This window comes from Xiphophorus hellerii, chromosome 4, assembly GCF_003331165.1.
Source record: "Xiphophorus hellerii strain 12219 chromosome 4, Xiphophorus_hellerii-4.1, whole genome shotgun sequence".
NCBI classification, from domain to species: Eukaryota; Metazoa; Chordata; class Actinopteri; order Cyprinodontiformes; family Poeciliidae; genus Xiphophorus; species Xiphophorus hellerii.
In genome coordinates, this window is record NC_045675.1 from 1,253,168 (window position 1) to 1,273,200 (window position 20,033).

The 20,033-nt window shown below is 40.3% G+C and overlaps 1 protein-coding gene across 7 annotated transcripts in view; it reads left to right on the forward strand.

Moving 5' to 3' along the window:
- shank2b (SH3 and multiple ankyrin repeat domains 2b) overlaps positions 1–20,033 on the forward strand; it is a 166,514-nt gene that overhangs the window by 56,705 nt on the left and 89,776 nt on the right. For all 7 annotated transcript variants that reach the window (XM_032561164.1, XM_032561162.1, XM_032561165.1 and 4 more), the window contains exons 6-10: positions 3,585–3,693; positions 9,613–9,764; positions 10,893–11,060; positions 12,883–12,999; positions 17,592–17,669. In XM_032561164.1, coding sequence (XP_032417055.1) covers positions 3,585–3,693; positions 9,613–9,764; positions 10,893–11,060; positions 12,883–12,999; positions 17,592–17,669 — 624 coding nt within the window. The remainder of the gene's footprint in view (positions 1–3,584; positions 3,694–9,612; positions 9,765–10,892; positions 11,061–12,882; positions 13,000–17,591; positions 17,670–20,033) is intronic.

The window sequence follows — 20,033 nt, forward strand, 5'->3', positions numbered from 1 at the left end:
TTTTTACACCCTGCAATTAAATTAGCTGTTGCTAAGTTAGGTTGCTATGCACATTATGGTTTGTTCTGAGAAAAATAAAACAAAGTGTTCTGAATAATAAAAAGATTTGTAACATACCAAATTACACTCATCATTTACATCAGAAAGATGAAGAACTGTGAGCTGGTTCCACTGGTTCCACTGGTTCCACTGGTTCCACTGGAGGGGACCTGACACCCGAAATATCTGCCTCTCTTTCTGCTTTTAGAACATTTAGGATCCATCAGAACTATTTAAAGTTCATACACATTATTGATTAGTCAAGCCTTTAAGATGCCCAGAACTCCAGCACAATAGAGACACAAACTATCGCCGTTGCTTCTCCACCGTCGGCCATGTTTGTTTACTCTGATTTGGTGTCGGGAGGTTTTGTGACATTTCCTGTCTGACATCTGAATGTTGGTGAGTGAAATTGGTTTGTGTTATATGTTGCTAAAACTGTGATAATGATATTGTTTTGATATTAATACATATTGTGGACATGTCCAGCTGCGACCCAGTTGCTCTGGCAGTGGAAGGGAAAGTGAAGCCAAGGAAATATTTTACTAGCCAGTTTTGGTGTTTCCAATACAAATGTCTCAAAGCTTTGTTATATTCCGCTAATGTCTAAAATCCACAATTTGTCAATTTCAGTTTGAAATGAAATAAGAAATGCAGTTAAAATCACATGTGAATAAGTTTGTTCACATGATAAGTCATTAAAAACACGCAGCGCCGTCTTCCTCCTACCACTTCCTGTCGTCTTCCTCATGGTTTGTGCCAGCAGTAACATCTGGATGATGATCATGTGACTCATGTGATGCAAAAAACTGTTTCCATTAAAGTTTTGCAAAATAAACCAAAGAAACCACATCATCATAGCGCCAAAACTTTATACAAAAAATGATTTTTTTCATTATTGGCATGTTCCCATTCAGAAAATTTATTTTCAAAATGTTAAATTATGCAATTATCTGGTCAACGCAGGGACAGCTAATGTGCTTCTGAAGGGTCCAGTCTTACTGGAATTAGTTATTGATCCATCTGATTTGATTAGTCAGGCTTAGTGAAAAATCTGTTCATCATCAGCATAACAACAGATATTTACTTCATACCAGTCAATATTTTTAATATTCCTGGATTAAAGGCAATAAGACCAAACACTGAGGCCTGTGGAACTCCTTAATAAACTGATTCATTATTAACATGAAGAAGCTGGAATCTTAAATATGAGCTGAAGGTTCGGCTGTTCCCGGCCCTCTGTGGACTCTGCTGCCCCCTGCTGGTGTGAAGAGCTAGCACGAGCAGCCAGACAGAGAAAGATCTCCCACTTCCTCCCACTTCAGTCTGACAGACTCTGGGAAGTGCAATCTGAACACCTCAGACAAATCTGTTCACACCGAACGCGCTGCCAGAATAAGATATAAAGAATCACAGATTACAGTTTCTATGTAAAATCTTCCCTGTTTGGTTGGATTCAGACTGTTTGGGTTCGTTTCTGGTCATTCAAACTTCCTAACAGGGAATGAAATAAGGAGAACAGTTCTTATCCATCTCTCCTGTCCTCTTTTTTTATAATTATTTGGAAAAACGCTCTTTTTCCTGGCAGATGAACAGCAGACTCTGTTCCTCCTATATGAATTGAAATGAGTTTCCAGCCTCCTGGTTGTTTGGTTCCAGCTCTGGGCTGCTGTCCTGCAGCCACTGTAATCTTGTTGTGCAGCCAAAGCATAAATGTCTGTGGCAGCTCTCTCCTACAGGACCTGGTAAAACCGTCTGACAGCAGCTCTAATTTCACATCCGACTGCAGGGAAGAGAGACGGGAAGGAACACAACCAGAGAGGAAAATGAGAAACGCAAGAGGAGGAAGATGCTCATAAATATGGAACAGGGACATAAATACATACAGTCAAGTTTAAAAATGTTATTAATGTGAAGAAGTGTTTCTCTGGGATATTTCTGGTTCTAAAAGGTGATATTTTAGCTCAACATTTCCAGGAGCTAATCCTGTTGCTTTGCTGTGAGGTAGAAAGAGAAGCAGCAGATCAATGTCCAGACTGGCTCCCTGTTTGAGGACACAGGCAGGGAGGAGACGACACTTTCCTCTCATTCTGATTCATCAGACCTGCAGAGACACTCAGGGGACCGGCTGGACCGGGGACATTAAATAAAACACGGGACACACTCGGGGCCGCGAACATGATCCTTTGACATTTCCAGATATTGAACCGCTGGTGAGTCACTGCAGCCGTCAGTCTGACGAAAACTGAGTCACTTCGGATGATTTTCTGCTTTCAGTGCAGCTGATGATAAAATAATCAGTATTTACTCAGAGCTTTGTCAGCCAGCTACAACATTCAGGCAACATGTTAGCTCAATACGCTAAGTAGCGCCAGCAGTGCCTCAGGAAGTTTAGCAGTAAATAAAAATAGGTGTTTAATTATTTTAAAATCTTAGTATTCCTGGGTATGAATAGTTCTAGTTGGAGTATAAAACTTTTATAAAATATGTTTTTCAACACTGTCACCATGTTGTACCACCAGGTCCAGCTCCTGTTCCTTTTCCTAACTACAGAAATACACAGCTTGGTCAGAAACAGCCAATCAGAGCCAGGAGGCAGGTTTTATCGCTGTCAATCAACCTCAAGTACACGCTGCTCACCCTCCCTTTTGCTCTCTGCAATGCTTTGGCAATAAATGCTAAGGCTAGTTAGCAACAGTTTTCCTGTAACGGCCAGGTGTTTCTCCACCATGACCAGCACGTTCACAAGAGTGATTGACAGCGCTCAGCCACGCCTCCTGACTCTGGAGGTGGAGATCGATCTTTTTACAGATTTTCTGTCTCAGAACCATTTGTAAACTGAAACTGAAAGTTATCCACCCAGTTTTTGCTGAAGTCATCACTGGAACTAGAGAATAATAAATGAAACATTTATGAATAATTAAGAAGTGGCTCCTGCCGATGGACCGCAGAGCAGATCTTGTAACATTTTTGTCTTTAATTTCAGACACAACAAAATCAAATTGCACAAGAAATCATGAAAATAAAATCTCCTTGGAGAACAAAGAAGCTTTTTAATAAAATGTTTTTGTGATGGATTCCAGAGATTCATTCAGTTTATTCCTGATAATCAGTTGCACAGTAAATATTCATAATCAGAGTAACTGGACCTGCTGGACCTTCTTCCTCCTCAGCTTGTTGCTTCGGCAGCTTTTGTTCCTGATCTCTTCCTGCTCTCTCATTCTTCCTGCTCATTCTCTCCTGTCCTTCTGGGAGCTGCTCTCTTATCTATTTTTATCTCCCGGCCTGAAAAGGAAGCAGACAGAACCGAGCCGAGCAGAAAGGAGCCGCTCCGTCCTGTCCTGTCCCCCGATGTCCGCCCTCCTCCCCGTCCTCCTGTCTGTCCCTTCAACTCGATTCCACGCCATTTTACACTTTTATGTTTGACCTTTTGTGACCTTTCCCCATATCTCTAATTGTATGTCAGTCGTTGTGAAAGTCCCAGGATGGATCCTTTTGTCTCAGCGTTCTGGTTTGATGACCCGTTTGTCCTCTGGTGTGTGCAGGCCAACCTGAGGAAGTTCATGGACTTGATTCAGCAGAACCAGGTGGACAAAGTGGGGAAGCTGTTGGAGCGAGGCCTTGACCCAAACTACCACGACGGTGATACTGGTGGTAAGGCTGCAGGCTGGACCCAAACACAGCAGAGATTCACAGAGCAACAGAAAGAAAGACTTCTGGAAAAGTAAATGGTTCTGGTTCTGGAGGGAAACCCAGACCCAGAAAAACCTCCTCATCCTAGAAACATTTGATCAAAAAACATGATTTCTTTTAAAAAGTCATGTTTCAACTGAGCACATTTAGTTTCTCAAATCCACTTTGCAGTTTTAAAAGAGCAGCTCCTGCCTGTTTCCACAGCTTCATCTGCCTGATGTTAGAAAGTCACAATGTGAGACCATGAGCTGAAATGTTCGAGACACAAATCTTTGTGCCTCTAAATGTTCTATAATTTCTGTAAATAAATGAGAAGTTTAGCATTTTTTCATCCAGCCTGATGTGATTTCTCTCTCTGCAGAGATCTTAAATAAAACAGTCCAGGCCTGGAAGGCAGCTGATGGTGATCGGTTTGAGGCAGGAAGTATCTGGACCAGAACCGGATTGTTTATTAGTTTTAATCTTGCTTCCTAAGGTTCTGTCCAGGAACACCACAAACTGGATCCATGATGAGAATCAGAACTTCTGTCTGAATCTGGAAACGAGTTCAGCTCTGTGAAAGTCAACAACTCTAAAGTTGTGACACAGAGAGGACAGACTGTGAAACCAAACTAATGTTCCTGGAGCAAAAACTAATCTGAAGTTAGGTTGAGGTCCGTCTGGTTTCCTCCTGGTTCGGTTCGTTTCTGTAGATGTAAACACAGCGATCCCGTTGTTAAGTTACCGACCAAAACAGGTTAGAGTTACAGAAACTAGAGTTCATCTGACGGACCTTTGGTTCTAGGTGATGGATTCGCTGTCGTCCAGTTTGTTTGTTGTTTCATGGTGCCGAACGTAACGCCACATCAACGCTGCAGGAACATGAACCTGATGTGGATCCGGTGAGGCGAAGCGCCGCCCTGCTGGCTGCAGTGAAGCATTTCTCTGCTGATGAATGAACAAGAGAACGAACAAGCAGCATCCTCAGAGTTTCCCCACACGGCGGCCCAGGGGGCTGCTGGGTAATGAGCCGAGTCCTGATGTCAGCGCGTTGAGGAGCCACACGGAGCAGGTGGTTCCTGCTTCCAGAGGAGAAACACAGAGATCCGGACGGACCCTAAACACATCGTTGGTTTCTTAAGTCAGCTAACTATCTGTGCAGGTCAAAATTATTAGTTTAAATTAGATTCATTTATTTATTCTGGGAATTTTTAACCTTCCATTCACATGTCAAAAGAAAAACACACAATGCTGAAAAATACAAAGACAAAACAAAATGCAACAGAACAAGAAAAGACTAAATTAGTACAGAAATGAACAATATTTAAAAACACAAAGTGTAAATTATTATACCTTCATTTTTATTATTCTTTTCAGAAAGTGAAACTCGTATCTTATAGATTTATCACATCTGCAGTGAAATATTGGAAGAAGGTTTTCATGTTATATTGATGATTCTGTCTTTATGAAAACCCAAAAGTCAATGTTTCAGAAAATTTGAAAATTGTGAGAAAATTAAATATCGAAAACTCCTGAAGTTGCACCAAAGCTTTTTCATAGGAAGTTGAGTGGAAGGAAAAAGTGTAGAACGAAAAGCTGAACAGTGGTAACCGCAGCCTGAAGAGTAAAATCCATTCAGCATCTGGAGCTTCAGGACTGGACAGAACATCTGGGTCCACTAAGGATCTGAAACATGAGCTACAGCATCTTACCTGGGCTGAGCAGAACCAGAACTGGACGGTTACCTGGTGGTCCACAGTTTGTTCTCAGATGACAGGAAAGTTTTCATTTCATTTGGACCTGAAGGTTCGACTCTCTGGACTCCACCAGCTTTATCTGCGTACACATCAGCCGTTCAGGAAATGTTGCTCAGGTGAAATGTTGCCCAGGTGAAATGTTGCCCAGGTGAAATGTTGCTCAGGTGAAATGTTGCCCAGGTGAAATGTTGCCCAGGTGAAATGTTGCCCAGGTGAAATGTTGCTCAGGTGAAATGTTGCCCAGGTGAAATGTTGCCCAGGTGAAATGTTGCCCAGGTGAAATGTTGCCCAGGTGAAATGTTGTCCAGGTGAAATGTTGCCCAGGTGAAATGTTGCCCAGGTGAAATGTTGCTCAGTTGAAATGTTGCTCAGATGAAATGTTGCCCAGGTGAAATGTTGCCCAGGTGAAATGTTGTCCAGGTGAAATGTTGCCCAGGTGAAATGTTGCCCAGGTGAAATGTTGCTCAGTTGAAATGTTGCTCAGATGAAATGTTGCCCAGGTGAAATGTTGCCCAGGTGAAATGTTGCCCAAGTGAAATGTTGCCCAGGTGAAATGTTACTCAGTTGAAATGTTGCTCAGATGAAATGTTGCCCAGGTGAAATGTTGCCCAGGTGAAATGTTGCTCAGTTGAAATGTTGCTCAGATGAAATGTTGCCCAGGTGAAATGTTGCTCAGTTGAAATGTTGCCCAGGTGAAATGTTGCCCAGGTGAAATGTTGCCCAGTTGAAATGTTGCCCAGGTGAAATGTTGCCCAGGTGAAATGTTGCCCAGTTGAAATGTTGCCCAGGTGAAATGTTGCCCAGGTGAAATGTTGCCCAGTTGAAAGTGTTTCTTTCTGTTTTATCTTTGATTTGAGGAGAATAAATTGTTTTTCTCTGGATCGGTTTCCTGATCGGCTCCAGACGTGTTCAAACATTTCCACCTTCATCTTGTTGCCTCAGGCATCCAGAAACTCGCTGCCATCATTTGTTGCTTTAAGAGCTGTTGACTTCACTCCAGCTCCAAGGCTCATAATTCTGTTTATTTATGATTATTTAATGAATGTGTCAGGAGTGTCTGTGCGCTGCGGTTGAGCAGCGTTGAGTGGACCGATGAAGGTGAACAGCAGGATGAGGAGCAGTCAGGCTGAGCTGCTGGTGAAATAACGACCTCTGGTAACCAAAACCAACCAGCCGCTCTGTTAATGAAAAACCAATAATGATCGCTGTAATAACTTTAAACTGACAGAAGCAATAATAAACTAGAAACATTAGTAATGTGAAGAGCTGAAGAGAGAATTTCATTGAATAACATGGAGCATCACCTTTAACATACTCCTCTCATTTAAAAACAGCAACTAGTATCCAAAACTCTGGGCAATAATGAAGGAACCTGTAAGTGAATATTTTGTTGCTCAACCTTTGGAGGGAATCAGATGATTTCTGCACCGTTGCTCAGCTTTCTGTGAAGTGTTTCTTCTCCAGCAGGTCAGAGCTGCAGGCTGACAGTCTTTACCTTTAACATGCAGGTTTGTCATTTCAGCACCTTAAAGACACCTGGACATGTGAACACCTGAGGTTCACATGTCCATTGAACACCTGAGGTGAACACCTGAGGTTCACATGTCCATTTGCTCAAATTGTTTTCAATCTTTTCTAGATATTCCATCATTTTTGTCCAGGCCTGTTTTGTTACTTTATTATATTTTTTATAATTCTGTTGAATTAAAAAGCAAAATCAGATTTCCATTGTATAATTTTCAGGATTTTTTCTCATTATTTTTGTATTCAGTTTGAAGTTATTTCTGTGAGCATTATTGTTTTCTTCACCTCGATCCAGAGTGTTTTCTCCAGGAAAGCCGGAGCAGACTCTGCTTCCACCTGCAGACACAAACACTGAGCCTCTCTTTATGTTTTAATATCTGCTGCTTCTTTTATTATTTATGAGTTGAAAGTATTTCCGTCTCCTGACTAATTTCATCTCAGGAACAAAGTTCAGTTTTTAGCTTTTATTTCAAAGATGTTTTCAAACATTTCACACATTAGATTCCTGGGAGCTGGACCTTATAAAGCTGCTTTTTCCTGTAAAATATTTTAATTTGATCATTTTTGGGCCAAGCCGGCTGCTGGTGCCATAATAAGCTAATTATGTTGAACTGGGACGTTTGTTTGTCTACTAGTGTCTTGTTTTGATGACCTTGTTTAGCATCATCAGCGCTGCTTTAATCACCTGTGTGCTGTTTTCCTCATAATTAATAGAGAATCAGATGACCTGCTTTATCAGATCAAAAACCTGAAGGGAAGAAAAGTGAAGTTTGAAGATAAACTTCAGGATGAAGGGAGAATCAGGGAAACGTCCTTTGGTTCCAGTTATCCCTGGAAGCTTTTACTTTGAAATTTGCCCTTACTGTACAGTATTTTATTCTTTATTCAGTTTTTATAAATACTTTATATTCTATCTTTGTGTGAGTATTTGCTGCTGTTGCACTGAAACTTGGAACAACAGATATTTATTTTAAATTAAATTAATCTCTATTCTGTTCTGCACCAAATGTCATTATAAAGTATTTAAATTAGTACAACCCTATCATATAATATCTATAATGAATTACCATTCAGTTTTATGTTATGTAATTAAATGTCTTTTTATTACTATTATTTCTGGCTTTCTGTGCTAAACTACATAATGAAATAACTTCATAACTCCTGCTGAAAACAAACATCTGATTGGTTAACACTCAGCTGCAGACCAATCACAGCAGAGTGTTAATAATATGGAAACATAAAATAAATGCATTTTTTTTCTCATCAAATGACCCCAGTGGAAAAATACATAATGAAATAATTACTAAATATTTAAATAATAAAGTTATCATTTATTTAACATAATGTGATGCTTTAATTTTTGGCACTTTTTAAGTTATTGAATTGTGGCACTTGTGGCTTCCCGTACCTGCTGTGGTCCGAACTGTTCATATTTTAGGTTCTTCCTTCGATCTGAGCAGAACCTCCGACTCTGAACAGGAGAGTCTCCATGTCATTCATGCTGCCTGAACCAGTTCACTGATAAACCAGTTCACTGATAGACCAGTTCACTGATGGACCAGTTCACTGATAAACCAATTCACTGATAGACCAGTTCACTGATAGACCAGTTCACTGATAAACGAGTTCACTGATAAACGAGTTCACTGATAGACCAGTTCACTGATAAACCAGTTCACTGATAAACCAATTCACTGATAGACCAGTTCACTGATAGACCAGTTCACTGATAAACCAGTTCACTGATAAACCAGTTCACTGATAGACCAGTTCACTGATAAACCAGTTCACTGATAAACCAGTTCACTGATAAACGAGTTCACTGATAAACCAGTTCACTGATAAACCAGTTCACTGATAAACCAGTTCACTGATAAACCAATTCACTGATAGACCAGTTCACTGATAGACCAGTTCACTGATAAACCAGTTCACTGATAAACCAGTTCACTGATAGACCAGTTCACTGATAAACCAGTTCACTGATAAACCAGTTCACTGATAGACCAGTTCACTGATAGACCAGTTCACTGATAAACCAGTTCACTGATAAACTGGTTTTATAATCCAGTCATGTTTTGTGTTTTTTACTTTCATTTTGTTTTCCATGTTTTGGTTTGTTTAGTTTTTTAGTTTTAGTTTTGCTCTGTGGCGTCTTCATCTTGTTCAGAGGAAATTATTATTTAAAGATAATATTCGGTTTTAGATTTATTTTCCTCCTAATCCCAAAAAGCTGGAAGAGATTTAAAATGAAAGCTTTGAATTCTTCAGAGGGAACCGAGAGGATCCACTGGAACGTTTTCATTCTGCTTGAGTTTTTCTTTTAGTTTTTGGTTTTTGCTGCTCGCTGCTCCGCCTGAACCCTCGTTTAAATCCTCTGGTTCCTCAGCAGCAGCTTCTCGTTTCCAGGATCGCTGTGCGTCTTGTTTTACCTGAGCGTTTGGTGCTGAACTGAACGGAGTTTTCTCCTGTGGTTCCGATCGCACTCTTCCTCCCAGGAGTTTTGGAGCAGCTGTAAACTCGTCTCCCATGCTGAGCTTAAGAAAACAAACGTTTTACCGTCTGTGTGCTGAAAGCTGCAGGAAGTGGATTTCCCTCCTGAATGGTGTTTTTCCTCCAGAGAGCCCGCTGACGGCGGCGGCCCAGCTGGACAACGGCGTGGAGATGATCAAGGTTCTGAGGAACGGAGGAGCTCATCTGGACTTCAGGGCCAAGGACGGCCTGACTTCCCTTCACAAAGCCGCGCGGGCCAAGAACCAGCTCATCCTCATGGTGAGGAAACTCCCTCTTCCTGCTCCAAAGGTTTGAAAGCATCATTCAGGCGCTCCGTCTGCCTGGAGCTGCTCGGCTCTCAGATCATCTTAGCAGGTTTTTCTCCTGATGGATCAGTGAGATGAGAAACTTTCCTGTTTTCCCTGAAAACAAACGAATCATTTTGAAATGTCACAGTGGATTTTATGAATAGACATGCAGGGAGCCGGTTGCTCCGAATTAACTGCAAAACTAAATGTTGGCTAAATATTTAGTTCCAAATTAAACACAGTTTGTAATATTTAGTTGGAAAAAAATATTTAGATAAATAATTTAAATATTAAAACGAACATTTACATATTTAGCTTAAAGCTAGCAATTTAGTTTTTTTTAAGTATTTGAATGAATTTTTAATCATGTAAAAATTTAACATTGAGCCAGAAAACTCAATATTGAGTTTGCTTAATTTGTTTATCAACTTTTATTATTTTACAAAATATTTAGACTAGAATAGAAATATATATTAGTCCCACAGTTTAAACTGTTATGTTTTTAAAGACACAATATAATGACTGAAAAAATGAAACCCATTTTCTCCTCTTATGACCTAAATAACCAAATTCTAGCTGCTGATTTTTGAGTGTAACTTTATAAACGGGCCCAAATAACAGGACATTTATTTTCACTCTTATTTTGGAAGCTCTGATTGTTTTAGTCATTTCTTTCTAAGGAGTTTGTGTTTCATAAAAAAACAGAAGCAGTTTAGATTTTTCTGACTTTAAACTTTTATTAAAAATGTCATAAACCAGGATGTTAAATTTATGTTAATGTTTAATCAACCATGAGGACAGAACTGTGGCCTGCAGAGTATCACTCAGGCTGTTTTTCTTCTGTTTTATGTGATAAAAGTTGTTGAACTGCAGAATTATTAAACTCCCTCAGAAAGTTTTAGTCAAACTAGAGATAAAGTTTGATTCAATATTCACTCTGATGCAGACAGAGAGAAAATCTGGGATGTTTTGTGTTTTTCTATGTGGAGAATTACATTTTCTGGAGTGAACAGTTACTAGAACAAACTTCTAAAACATGTGATGTGTTTCCAGGTGAGTGATGTGATAAAACATGTGAATGTTGTGGTTGTGGATCCAGACGCTGCTGGAGCTGGGAGCGTCTCCAGACTATAAGGACAGCCGCGGCCTGACGCCGCTCTACCACAGCGTGGTGACGGGCGGAGACCCCGGCTGCTGCGAGCTGCTGCTCAGCCAGCACGCCTCCGTCTGCTGCCAGGACGAGAACGGCTGGCACGAGGTCCACCAGGTACACACACCCAGACACACACACACACACACCCGCACACCCACACACACACACACACACACAAACACATGCGTTTGTTTCTAATACCTTGTAGGGACCATTTTCCTGACATATACTACGTTGTGGGGACCCGCTGCTCCTTGTGGGACCGAAGTCTGGTCCACACAAGGGGAAACACTGTTTTTGGGTCAGAGGTCAGATTTAGCACTAAGGTGTGATTTGAGTTTTGGTTGGTTAGGGTTATGTATGTAATGGATAGGGATAGGGTTTAGGCTGTAGAAATGAATGGAAGTCAATGGAAAGTCCCCGCAAAGATAGCTGCATGTGTGTGTGGGGGTGTGTGTGTGTGGGCGCGTGTGCACCCCCACACGCCCACACACACACACGGACATGTGTGTGGGCTCTGGCCTTCAGATTCATCAGATTGCTTATCTCCCTCCCTGTCAGGCTGTAAAATCTCAGCCTCCCGTTTCAGAGCTGATAAGAAGAAGCTTCTGCCGCTTCGTTCACTTCACTTTCATATTCAGCGAAAATGTTTCTCCTCAAACTTCAACTGAAAAACAAAGTTTTTCCACTCAGAAAAAACTTTCTGCTGAGAGGAAAAGTTCATTTCTCTTACAACATCATGCAGGATTTTAACAGTTTATGTTTCATTCATGTCTGTTTTGTTTTTAAATGTTCATAAGTTTACTGATGATGAAAATATGATGTATAATTCAGATGGAGGAGCTTCATCTCCCAGACCTCTGACATATTCACCATGACGACTGATCAGCTCAACAACAAGCAGCAACTCGGCTGTTTTTATATTGCTTATGTTTGCAGGCTTAATGACTTTTCCTGCAACATAAGCAACATCCATTTTTAATGTCTGCACAATGCGTCAGTGCATTTTAAAGTCTGCTTGCTTTTCACCTCCTCTGTGATTTGCAGCTGAAGCACTTTGTTTTATAAAAAGGTTATAAAGTGATATTTAGCTTTAGAAGTGTAAACAGACGCAGAAAGACCCGATGGAAACAAAACACTAAAATCATTTCAGAGAATTAAACTGGTTACCCAGGACTTCCTGTAACACATGAGGTTATTTCTATTTGATTCTTTTAAAAAATATATATAAGTATAATAAAGCATTCAGGCTGGATGCAGATCGTTTGTTTTACCTCTTTTTTCTCTGATCCTGCTGATATCTATAAGATATTTTTATTACATTCAAGATTTATTGTGAAGCTGAGATCATTAATATCTGTCAGTTGTTTTGGTTTTTTACCATTTATATGGAATAAAAAATATGTATATATATGTTTAACAGAACCAAATTAAATTACAGTCAAACAGGAAACGTTTTACTTTGACTTTTTTCTGGAAGTTAAATCAAAATGTGATATTCAGGTTGAAATGTTTTTCTCAAATACAGAAATATTCATGAGGCTCCATAGAGAAGAATTAAATTCAGTTTTTATTTCAGTTTGAATTATGAATTTGATAAAGAGTTTTTTGGAGAGGGGCAAATACAGACCAAACAAGTTCAAAGGTCAGAAAGTCTACACATTCAGGATTTTCTTTAAAGATAAATGTATTTAATAAACATCTGGACAGATGAGTTTCTCTCTGTGACTCTCTTAGGTTTTATATCAAGTTTGATTCTCTTTAACTTCCTTTCCTCCGTCTTTTTGCTCCCGGGTTCAAACTGAGGCTACCAGCTGCTCCTCCGCTTCACTTCTCCTCCTCTGCACCACACTGACATCTAGTGGTGAAGGCGCCACACTGCAGGGATCCTCTCACCGCTGTGTGTGTGTGTGTGTGTGTGTGTGTTTGTGCGCAGGCCTGCCGCCACGGCCATGTGCAGCATCTGGAGCATCTGCTGTTCTACGGAGCGCTGATGAGTGCCCAGAACGCCTCGGGGAACACCGCCCTGCACATCTGCGCCCTCTACAACCAGGTGAGCAAAAAAAAAAACCAGGTGAGCAATACAAACAACAACCAGGTGAGCATAAAAACAAAATACAAACAACCAGGTGAGCGATAAAAACAACAACCAGGTGAGCCGACAGACACTCGGGTTTCCTGTCGCCACCAATCGTAAACGTTTGTGCTGGAAAGAGAAGTTTTCAGTGACATGAAGGTAAAATCCTGGATTTGATGCAGAATGTTAGGAAATATTCAGTGTTTTCAGTAAAAACTAAACTTTTATTATCACAAACTTTCCCAGCCTGATCAGCTTTATTAATCATTAAAAGAAAAATACATTTTCTCATGCAACACATCCACAAATGTTTAGGAAATAAAACTCCCTTTTCCTGCTCTTTAAATAAAACGAGCTTCTTACGCCGTCGCTCTGTTTCCCTGGTGACTAGAAACATTTCAGCTCTAATAATAGAATTTACTAAATCATACAGATTTCAGTAGAAAATGGTGGGAAAATTAAATATATGAATAAAGTTTTTTGACCCGGAAACATGAACAAATCCAGATTGGTTCTTTAGTTTTACTTTGACATGATTTCTGAATATAAATTAATATTTCAGTATGAGAAATTTCCCTTTTTTATTTGAAGACTTTTGCATTTGTACGTTTTTGTCCGCTATCATTTCATATTTAGACCAAAACTTTTGATCAAATGTAAATTTCTGATCCATATTCTTAATTAAAATCCATAAATTTTATGGTAAGATGCTGGTAAGACGCTGACTGCTCGTTATTTCACGGTATAATCCTTCAAAGTGAATTATTCCCAATCAGAGTTAAATGTTAAATGTGACGGTTCTCCGTCTGGCCTTTGGATGGACCGCTGAGCCGACCTATGACCCCTGTTGTTTAACAGAAACTTGTTCTGGGTTCGGTTCGGCCTTCATGACATCATTCACACATTCATCCGTTTTATTCATCCTGTTGTCTTTGCTGATATAAACTGTTTGGTTTTTTACCACAGCTGGATTTATTTGTGCTTCTGTTCACATATTTAGATAGTTAACTCAATAAACTGAATATTTTAATAGAAAAGCATCAAATTCACTTTTTGTTACTTGATTCTGTTTCAGGTCGTTACCTGAAGACAGATATTTAGATGGCAAGCAAAATATTACATTTTGATCTAGGAAACGATGATGAAGAATTTATATTTTATATTCATTTAAATGGTGGGCCGCAAGACCCAGCTTTTATTTTGACAGTCCTCTTCCACTTATCGGCAAGTGAATTTGCATGTTAGGTAAATATTTAGCTCAGATGTAATTATTCAGTCTGTGAATATTTTTGGTTAGTTTTAATATTTGTCTTGCTAATAAGATATTTAGTTTGATGCTGGAATTTAGAAATGAATGAATAACAAGGCTAAAAAATATGACTTCAGAAAATGAGCCTCCATTTTTCCCTCTTATGACAGGATAAAGTGATGCTGATCATTTTTGACTGTAACTTCTAAACGGCCCTGTAGAGATTAACTCCACCGATGAAGATCAGACTCCTCAGTCTTTGCAGGAACCGTCATGGAGACGACCTGCGACCTTCATGTTCTGAAACACCTGAGCTCCACTCACAGGACCAGCAGCCATGACTTCTACCAGAACCGAAATGAAACTGCAGAGTTCAGAGCTTTAACTCATTGAGCTCAGCTTCCTTTCTTTCTGCTCTGTTTCTTTTCCCAGGAGACGAATTATTTATCGTCCCTGCTAGTATTTCTGATGCTCAGATGTTTCAGGCGGTGCAGTTCAGCCGATCCCAGGAGGAAAGTCGTGTTGCTGGGTCTTCCTCTAATTGCCGTGAACAGTTCAATGTAAAGAGCGCTCTGCTTTATATCTTATGCTAATCTTTATATGAAAGTATAACTCCTATAATGACCACCCACACATTATAAGCTCCTGTTCATTTAATCCATTTAGCTGGTTTTGCTACGAGTTTCCAGGAAGTAAAAGTTGTGTGTGAAGCAGCTGAGATGACAGAAAGAATCCATCAGCCTTTAATTATTCAGAAATAAAAGCAAATCTAGATGTGTTGTCATCTTTTAAAATCTAACCTCTAATAAGAAACCCAACAAGTAATTGATGTTTTTATATGGTGGAAACAAATTTGATGGGTTATGATAAACAGTTACTCCTCTGAGCCGACAGGTTCATATGAGGCTCATTCACACACAAAGGACAAAGAGCTCCACAGGATATTAAAGGAAAATAAAGAAACTGTTTAAAGCAGTTCATTCATCAGATTATTTGCAAACAAACATACTTTCAATCCTGATTTCCTGTTTCTGGGAACACGGAGTCAGCATTTCTCTGAAGATGTGATCAGAATATTAATTTTTGTTGTTGTTACTTTTGACACCAAACTCTGTCTTTTCCCAGACAGACTTTGGTGTCTGTGAATCTTTCAAGATGAAAAGTCCAAGTCTTCAGGTCAGATGTAGGATAAATGTCGTTTTGAGGCGGTTATCTTCCTCTCATGTGAGGAACTGGTCAGACTTTCACACCAAGCTGTGAGGAGTCCCTGTAACCCACTCCAAACGCCACTTGACTTGAAGGAAGCTGGTCTTTGAAGCCTCTGGCTGCAGGTCAGCATCGTTTGTGCTGCAGCTCATCAGAGAGCGTTTAACTCGCTGCTCTCAGTTTGGCTTTTAAAGAAACGATTCCCTCTGGTGCGTTTAAATCTCAGCAACTTAAAATATTTCTGGTGCCAAGAAAACCAGTAGAGAGTAAAAATATAATATTGGTTTAAATCTCCTGCTGGTCAGTCATAAAGGCTTAACTGTAATTTTAACAGTCACTATGCAACTTGATAAAAATATAAAGCTGGCCTGAGGAGAGTTTTGTTGATTTTAGGTAAATCTGTTAATCCACACTGTGATTATTTTATTAGTCACCATCTGTCTGTCAGTTAATCCAAAGTATTAATAAACCTCAAACATGAATGTTTAAGAATGTAAAAGTGATGTTTTGGCTTGTTAATAGAATATCTACATGTGAACAGATATTGGGCAACAAGATGAAAAACACATTTTTCCATCTCACTTTTTTTAGTTTTGTCTTTTTAAATGAGAAATATAAACAACAATTTCTGAGATTTAAAAACTAAAACCAGTAGGTTTCCCTGGTCCATCATCAGCGCTGCGCCGCCGCCCTGACCGGCTGAAATGAAGAGCTGCTGTCGATTTATTCTGTTTTCAGGTCAAACGTCTCGTCTTCTGGCTCATCTGACTGAAGGACTTCGTTGCACAAATCTTTTTTTGTTGTTCTGTTTAAGTTTGTTTTCAGCCATTATCTTGTTTTGTTCAGTCTTTTTCAAACTGTCCTTTCATGACCTTTGACCTGCTCGCTGAGGCCAGTGGTTTCTGAGCTTTTGGTGTTTTTGGTCATTTCTCTGAACATTGCACATGCTGACCCTGACTGGATCTGCTGGGACGTCCACTACTGGAAAGACGAGAAATGTTGTCCAAATGGAGTCTAGATGACCTTTGAACCCTTCCTAGATTGATGAAAGGCTGCAGAAGACCTGAGAATGGGGTGCAGCTTCACCTTTTAGCAGGACAACCATCCTGAACATGCAGCCAGAGCGAAGCAGCTTCATGGGTTAGAATGGCCTAGTTAAAGTCCAGACCTAACTCCAGCTGGGTATCTCTGTGACGGACCTTCCCTTTCTGTTTGAGGCTCCTAACTGAACCATTGGGTGATATTACTTTAGTTTTTCACTCGTTGGTGAATCGAATCATTTTTAAAGTTTTTTTCCTGACAGAAAACAGGAAATTAAAAGTGACGCCCATCAACCCAGGAGGAGTTTCCATGGCATCCAGGGAGAATCGTGAACCTTTCTGCTCTGACCTTTCTCACTCAGTTCCCTCCATCTTTGTTTCTGCTCCCCTTTTAATTAATTTTACAAACACAGCTTTCTCCCGTTTGATTCCACATTTGCAGCCTCGTTTCTGAGCGTTTCTGAGGAGAAAGGACAGCGTGTTGGAGGACTGGCTGCGGTCCAGGTGAACGGGTAAAAATAACCCGGAGGATCTGGTTTTAAATGAGAAGGGAAGCGTCTCATGGCAGAACGTATGGAAGGAGCTGACTGCTCTGCTCAGATCATGGCTGTGCTTCAGTTTGTGATTCTCCTGCCAACTCTCCACAGCTCATTGTGGCTCTAAAAAAAGTATTTATATTCATGTATGTGTGCGCGGTGCATGCGTGGTGCAGCACATTGTGGGCGAGTTGTGCAGCAGATTCAAACCCCTCAGCTCGCTCCAGCGCTCTTCTTCTCTCTCTTCCCCGCGCTGCCTCTTCCTGTCGGAGTGGAGCAACAGATTCACTTGAAGCAGAAGAAGCTCCACTCCTGGTGCAGGTCGTACATGCTCCTGCTGCCTCTCACGTAGTAATGACACGTTTAGACGTTTGAACACTCTTACCCGTTCCTGCTCCTCTGGCTCCTTGGAAAACTCTGTCACTGGAAGATAATCACCGTTCTTCCAGAACAAAGTAGGAGAACTTAAAGGAATCGGATCTTTAGGATGTTTTCTGGTTCGTTTTACTTCATGTTCTTTTCTTTTCTCCCTCTCAGGATACCTGTGCCAGAGTGCTGCTGGTCCGTGGAGCCGACAAGGAAGTGAAGAACTACAACAGCCAGACTCCATTTCAGGTACCGGTGAAATATAAATAAATAAATAAAAGTAATTGCTGCTATTTTTAGCCAATTCTTGGTGATTTATTGCAGCTTTTAGAGTGCGGGGAAAACATTTTTAGAAGAAGCACATTCTCCTCATCTCATTTGTTGCCATGGCAACAGTGGGAAAACAGCCAAGGTCAGTTTCAACCAAGGATGCAAACGATTTCTTGGCCAATAATGGAAATGTTGTAATTAAAGTCTTGGAGGAGAGCAGCGAGTGAGCGTGAAATGCCCACCGTCTTTCTGGGATTCGTTTCAGTCGGGCGCAGAAAGGACGATTCTGATGCGCTTGAATTTATTGAAATAGCGTGAAAATATCTGATTTAGAGCTAACGCACCGTGCACTAATATGAAACATGAACACAACAAAGTTTAATGTGTGTGCATGAATGTTTGTGATGCTCAGGGCGTGTTCATGAGTCACTCAAATTATTTCTGAAAACATTAAATGTTCTTTTTACTGCAGACAGACGTTTAGGACAAATTACGTTTCTGTAGAAAATGTAGCTAAACTTTCCTCTACGGATCAGTACCTGGTTGTCCGCTGTGCTGGTGTCACTGTCACAAATCTGCCGTTTATTTCAGAAATTACAAAACCAAAATAGAAGCACTGATGCTGCTATTTCAAATGAGATTTTAAGAAAGTGGGAGAAAACTGCAACCAAAGCAGAGTTTCCCTGGGCCGAGGGTGAGACCCTACAACATGTCAGGCATAACATTATGACCACAGACAGATGAAGTGAACAACATGAATCATCTCTTCATGGTGGTAGTGATTATGTTGGCGAGGAAGTGAACATTTTGCAGTCCCTCCAGAATTTCACCTTTGCTTTTCTGAAATTTTACAATCAAAATCACTGATTTTGTGGAATTACGTCAGAAATATCTGCAAGGAATTTTTCAATATTTTTTCCTCGTTTCCCTTTCAAAATCTATATGTAGAACCAAAAAGATGTGAAAATAAGCAGACAGACTGGACATAAAGAAATTAGCTCGATTTTTGTTACTCGGCATATCCAGTACCACTGAGGCAGTGGTGTAGTAAAAGTGAGAGATACTGCCACCTGCAGGTGGGAGTTAGCAGTCACATACACCCAATGATTTCCTTCATTTTTATGAAAAATGTGTGAATTTCCTCAATCGCAGAATCATGAAAACCTGATGTGGTCAGCTGCCTGAAAAACGTTTCCTGCAGTTTTCGCATGTTTGGAAGTGTTATTTCCAGTTAAGCTGTGCTAAATCTGTAATAAAAAGTTTCAGCAGGAATAGAGATAAAAGGTTTTTTGTGCTTAAAATGAAAGATTTGATGTTTAACATTTTGGTTTTGTTTGTGTGAATGCGTTAAAATCGGAGTGATTTTACTTCATGCTATCATCCTGTAAGAGTCTAATCTAACATCTGTGATCCAAACTGAGGATTTCTCCTTACGGACAGTGAACCTGCACTGCTGCTGCTATCATGTCCATGTTTTCTGAGGGGAAAATCCTGCAAAGCACTAAGTTCCAACTGATATGTTTGACTCATAACCTACGCCTAAGTTACAAAAGAGCCTTATCCAGGCAGGCATTTACGAAAGGCAGTCCCACGGGGTCCTCGAGGTCCTCCACATCCACTCCAGTGGAGCGTTTCATTAGCTGGAGCGTTTCACAGAGAGAGGGAGGACGGGATGAACTGAAATCACATCACTGTTAGTCAGAGTCTGACTACAGCTGAGGCTTAAATTTAGCCGTTTCCCTGGAGCTTGATTTCTGTGAAAATAATGCACTGAACAAAATCTAGAAAAAAATAAGCTTTCATGATTCTGTGAAGTTTGACACTTTAGAGGAAACATAAACAGCTTTAAACTGGTTGTATAGTTTGGTGATAATCAGGGATGCATTTTACTAAAACTACATGTACTATATATATTTCCATACACTTATAACTGTGGGAAAAGACAAGGACACTGCTGATATTAACCCTTCACTGTCAGTCACATGACCAAACAAATACCACATGACCCCAGCCCAGAAACACAAACAGCAAAAAGATGGAAGTAAACATCAGTTCTTCATATCGAACCGATGCTGATGTGTTAATGCAGATAAATTGTGCTGCTCTAGTGTAAATATGCCCACTGATGTCAGGATGCCCCCCTTGGTGTGACGTTTGTGTCAGGCTTGTCTGCTTATCATCTCAGAACGTAACAATTTGGGGGCTCGTCCGGGACCTAGCAGCAGAACTTAAATTGGGTTTTGTTTGGTTATGGGTTCAGTCCTCTCTGTCTTCTCACAGCTGTTAAACATGTTTCTTGGCTTTGCTGAGTCAAGAAAAGGTTCTGATGGTGAGCCCTGATGT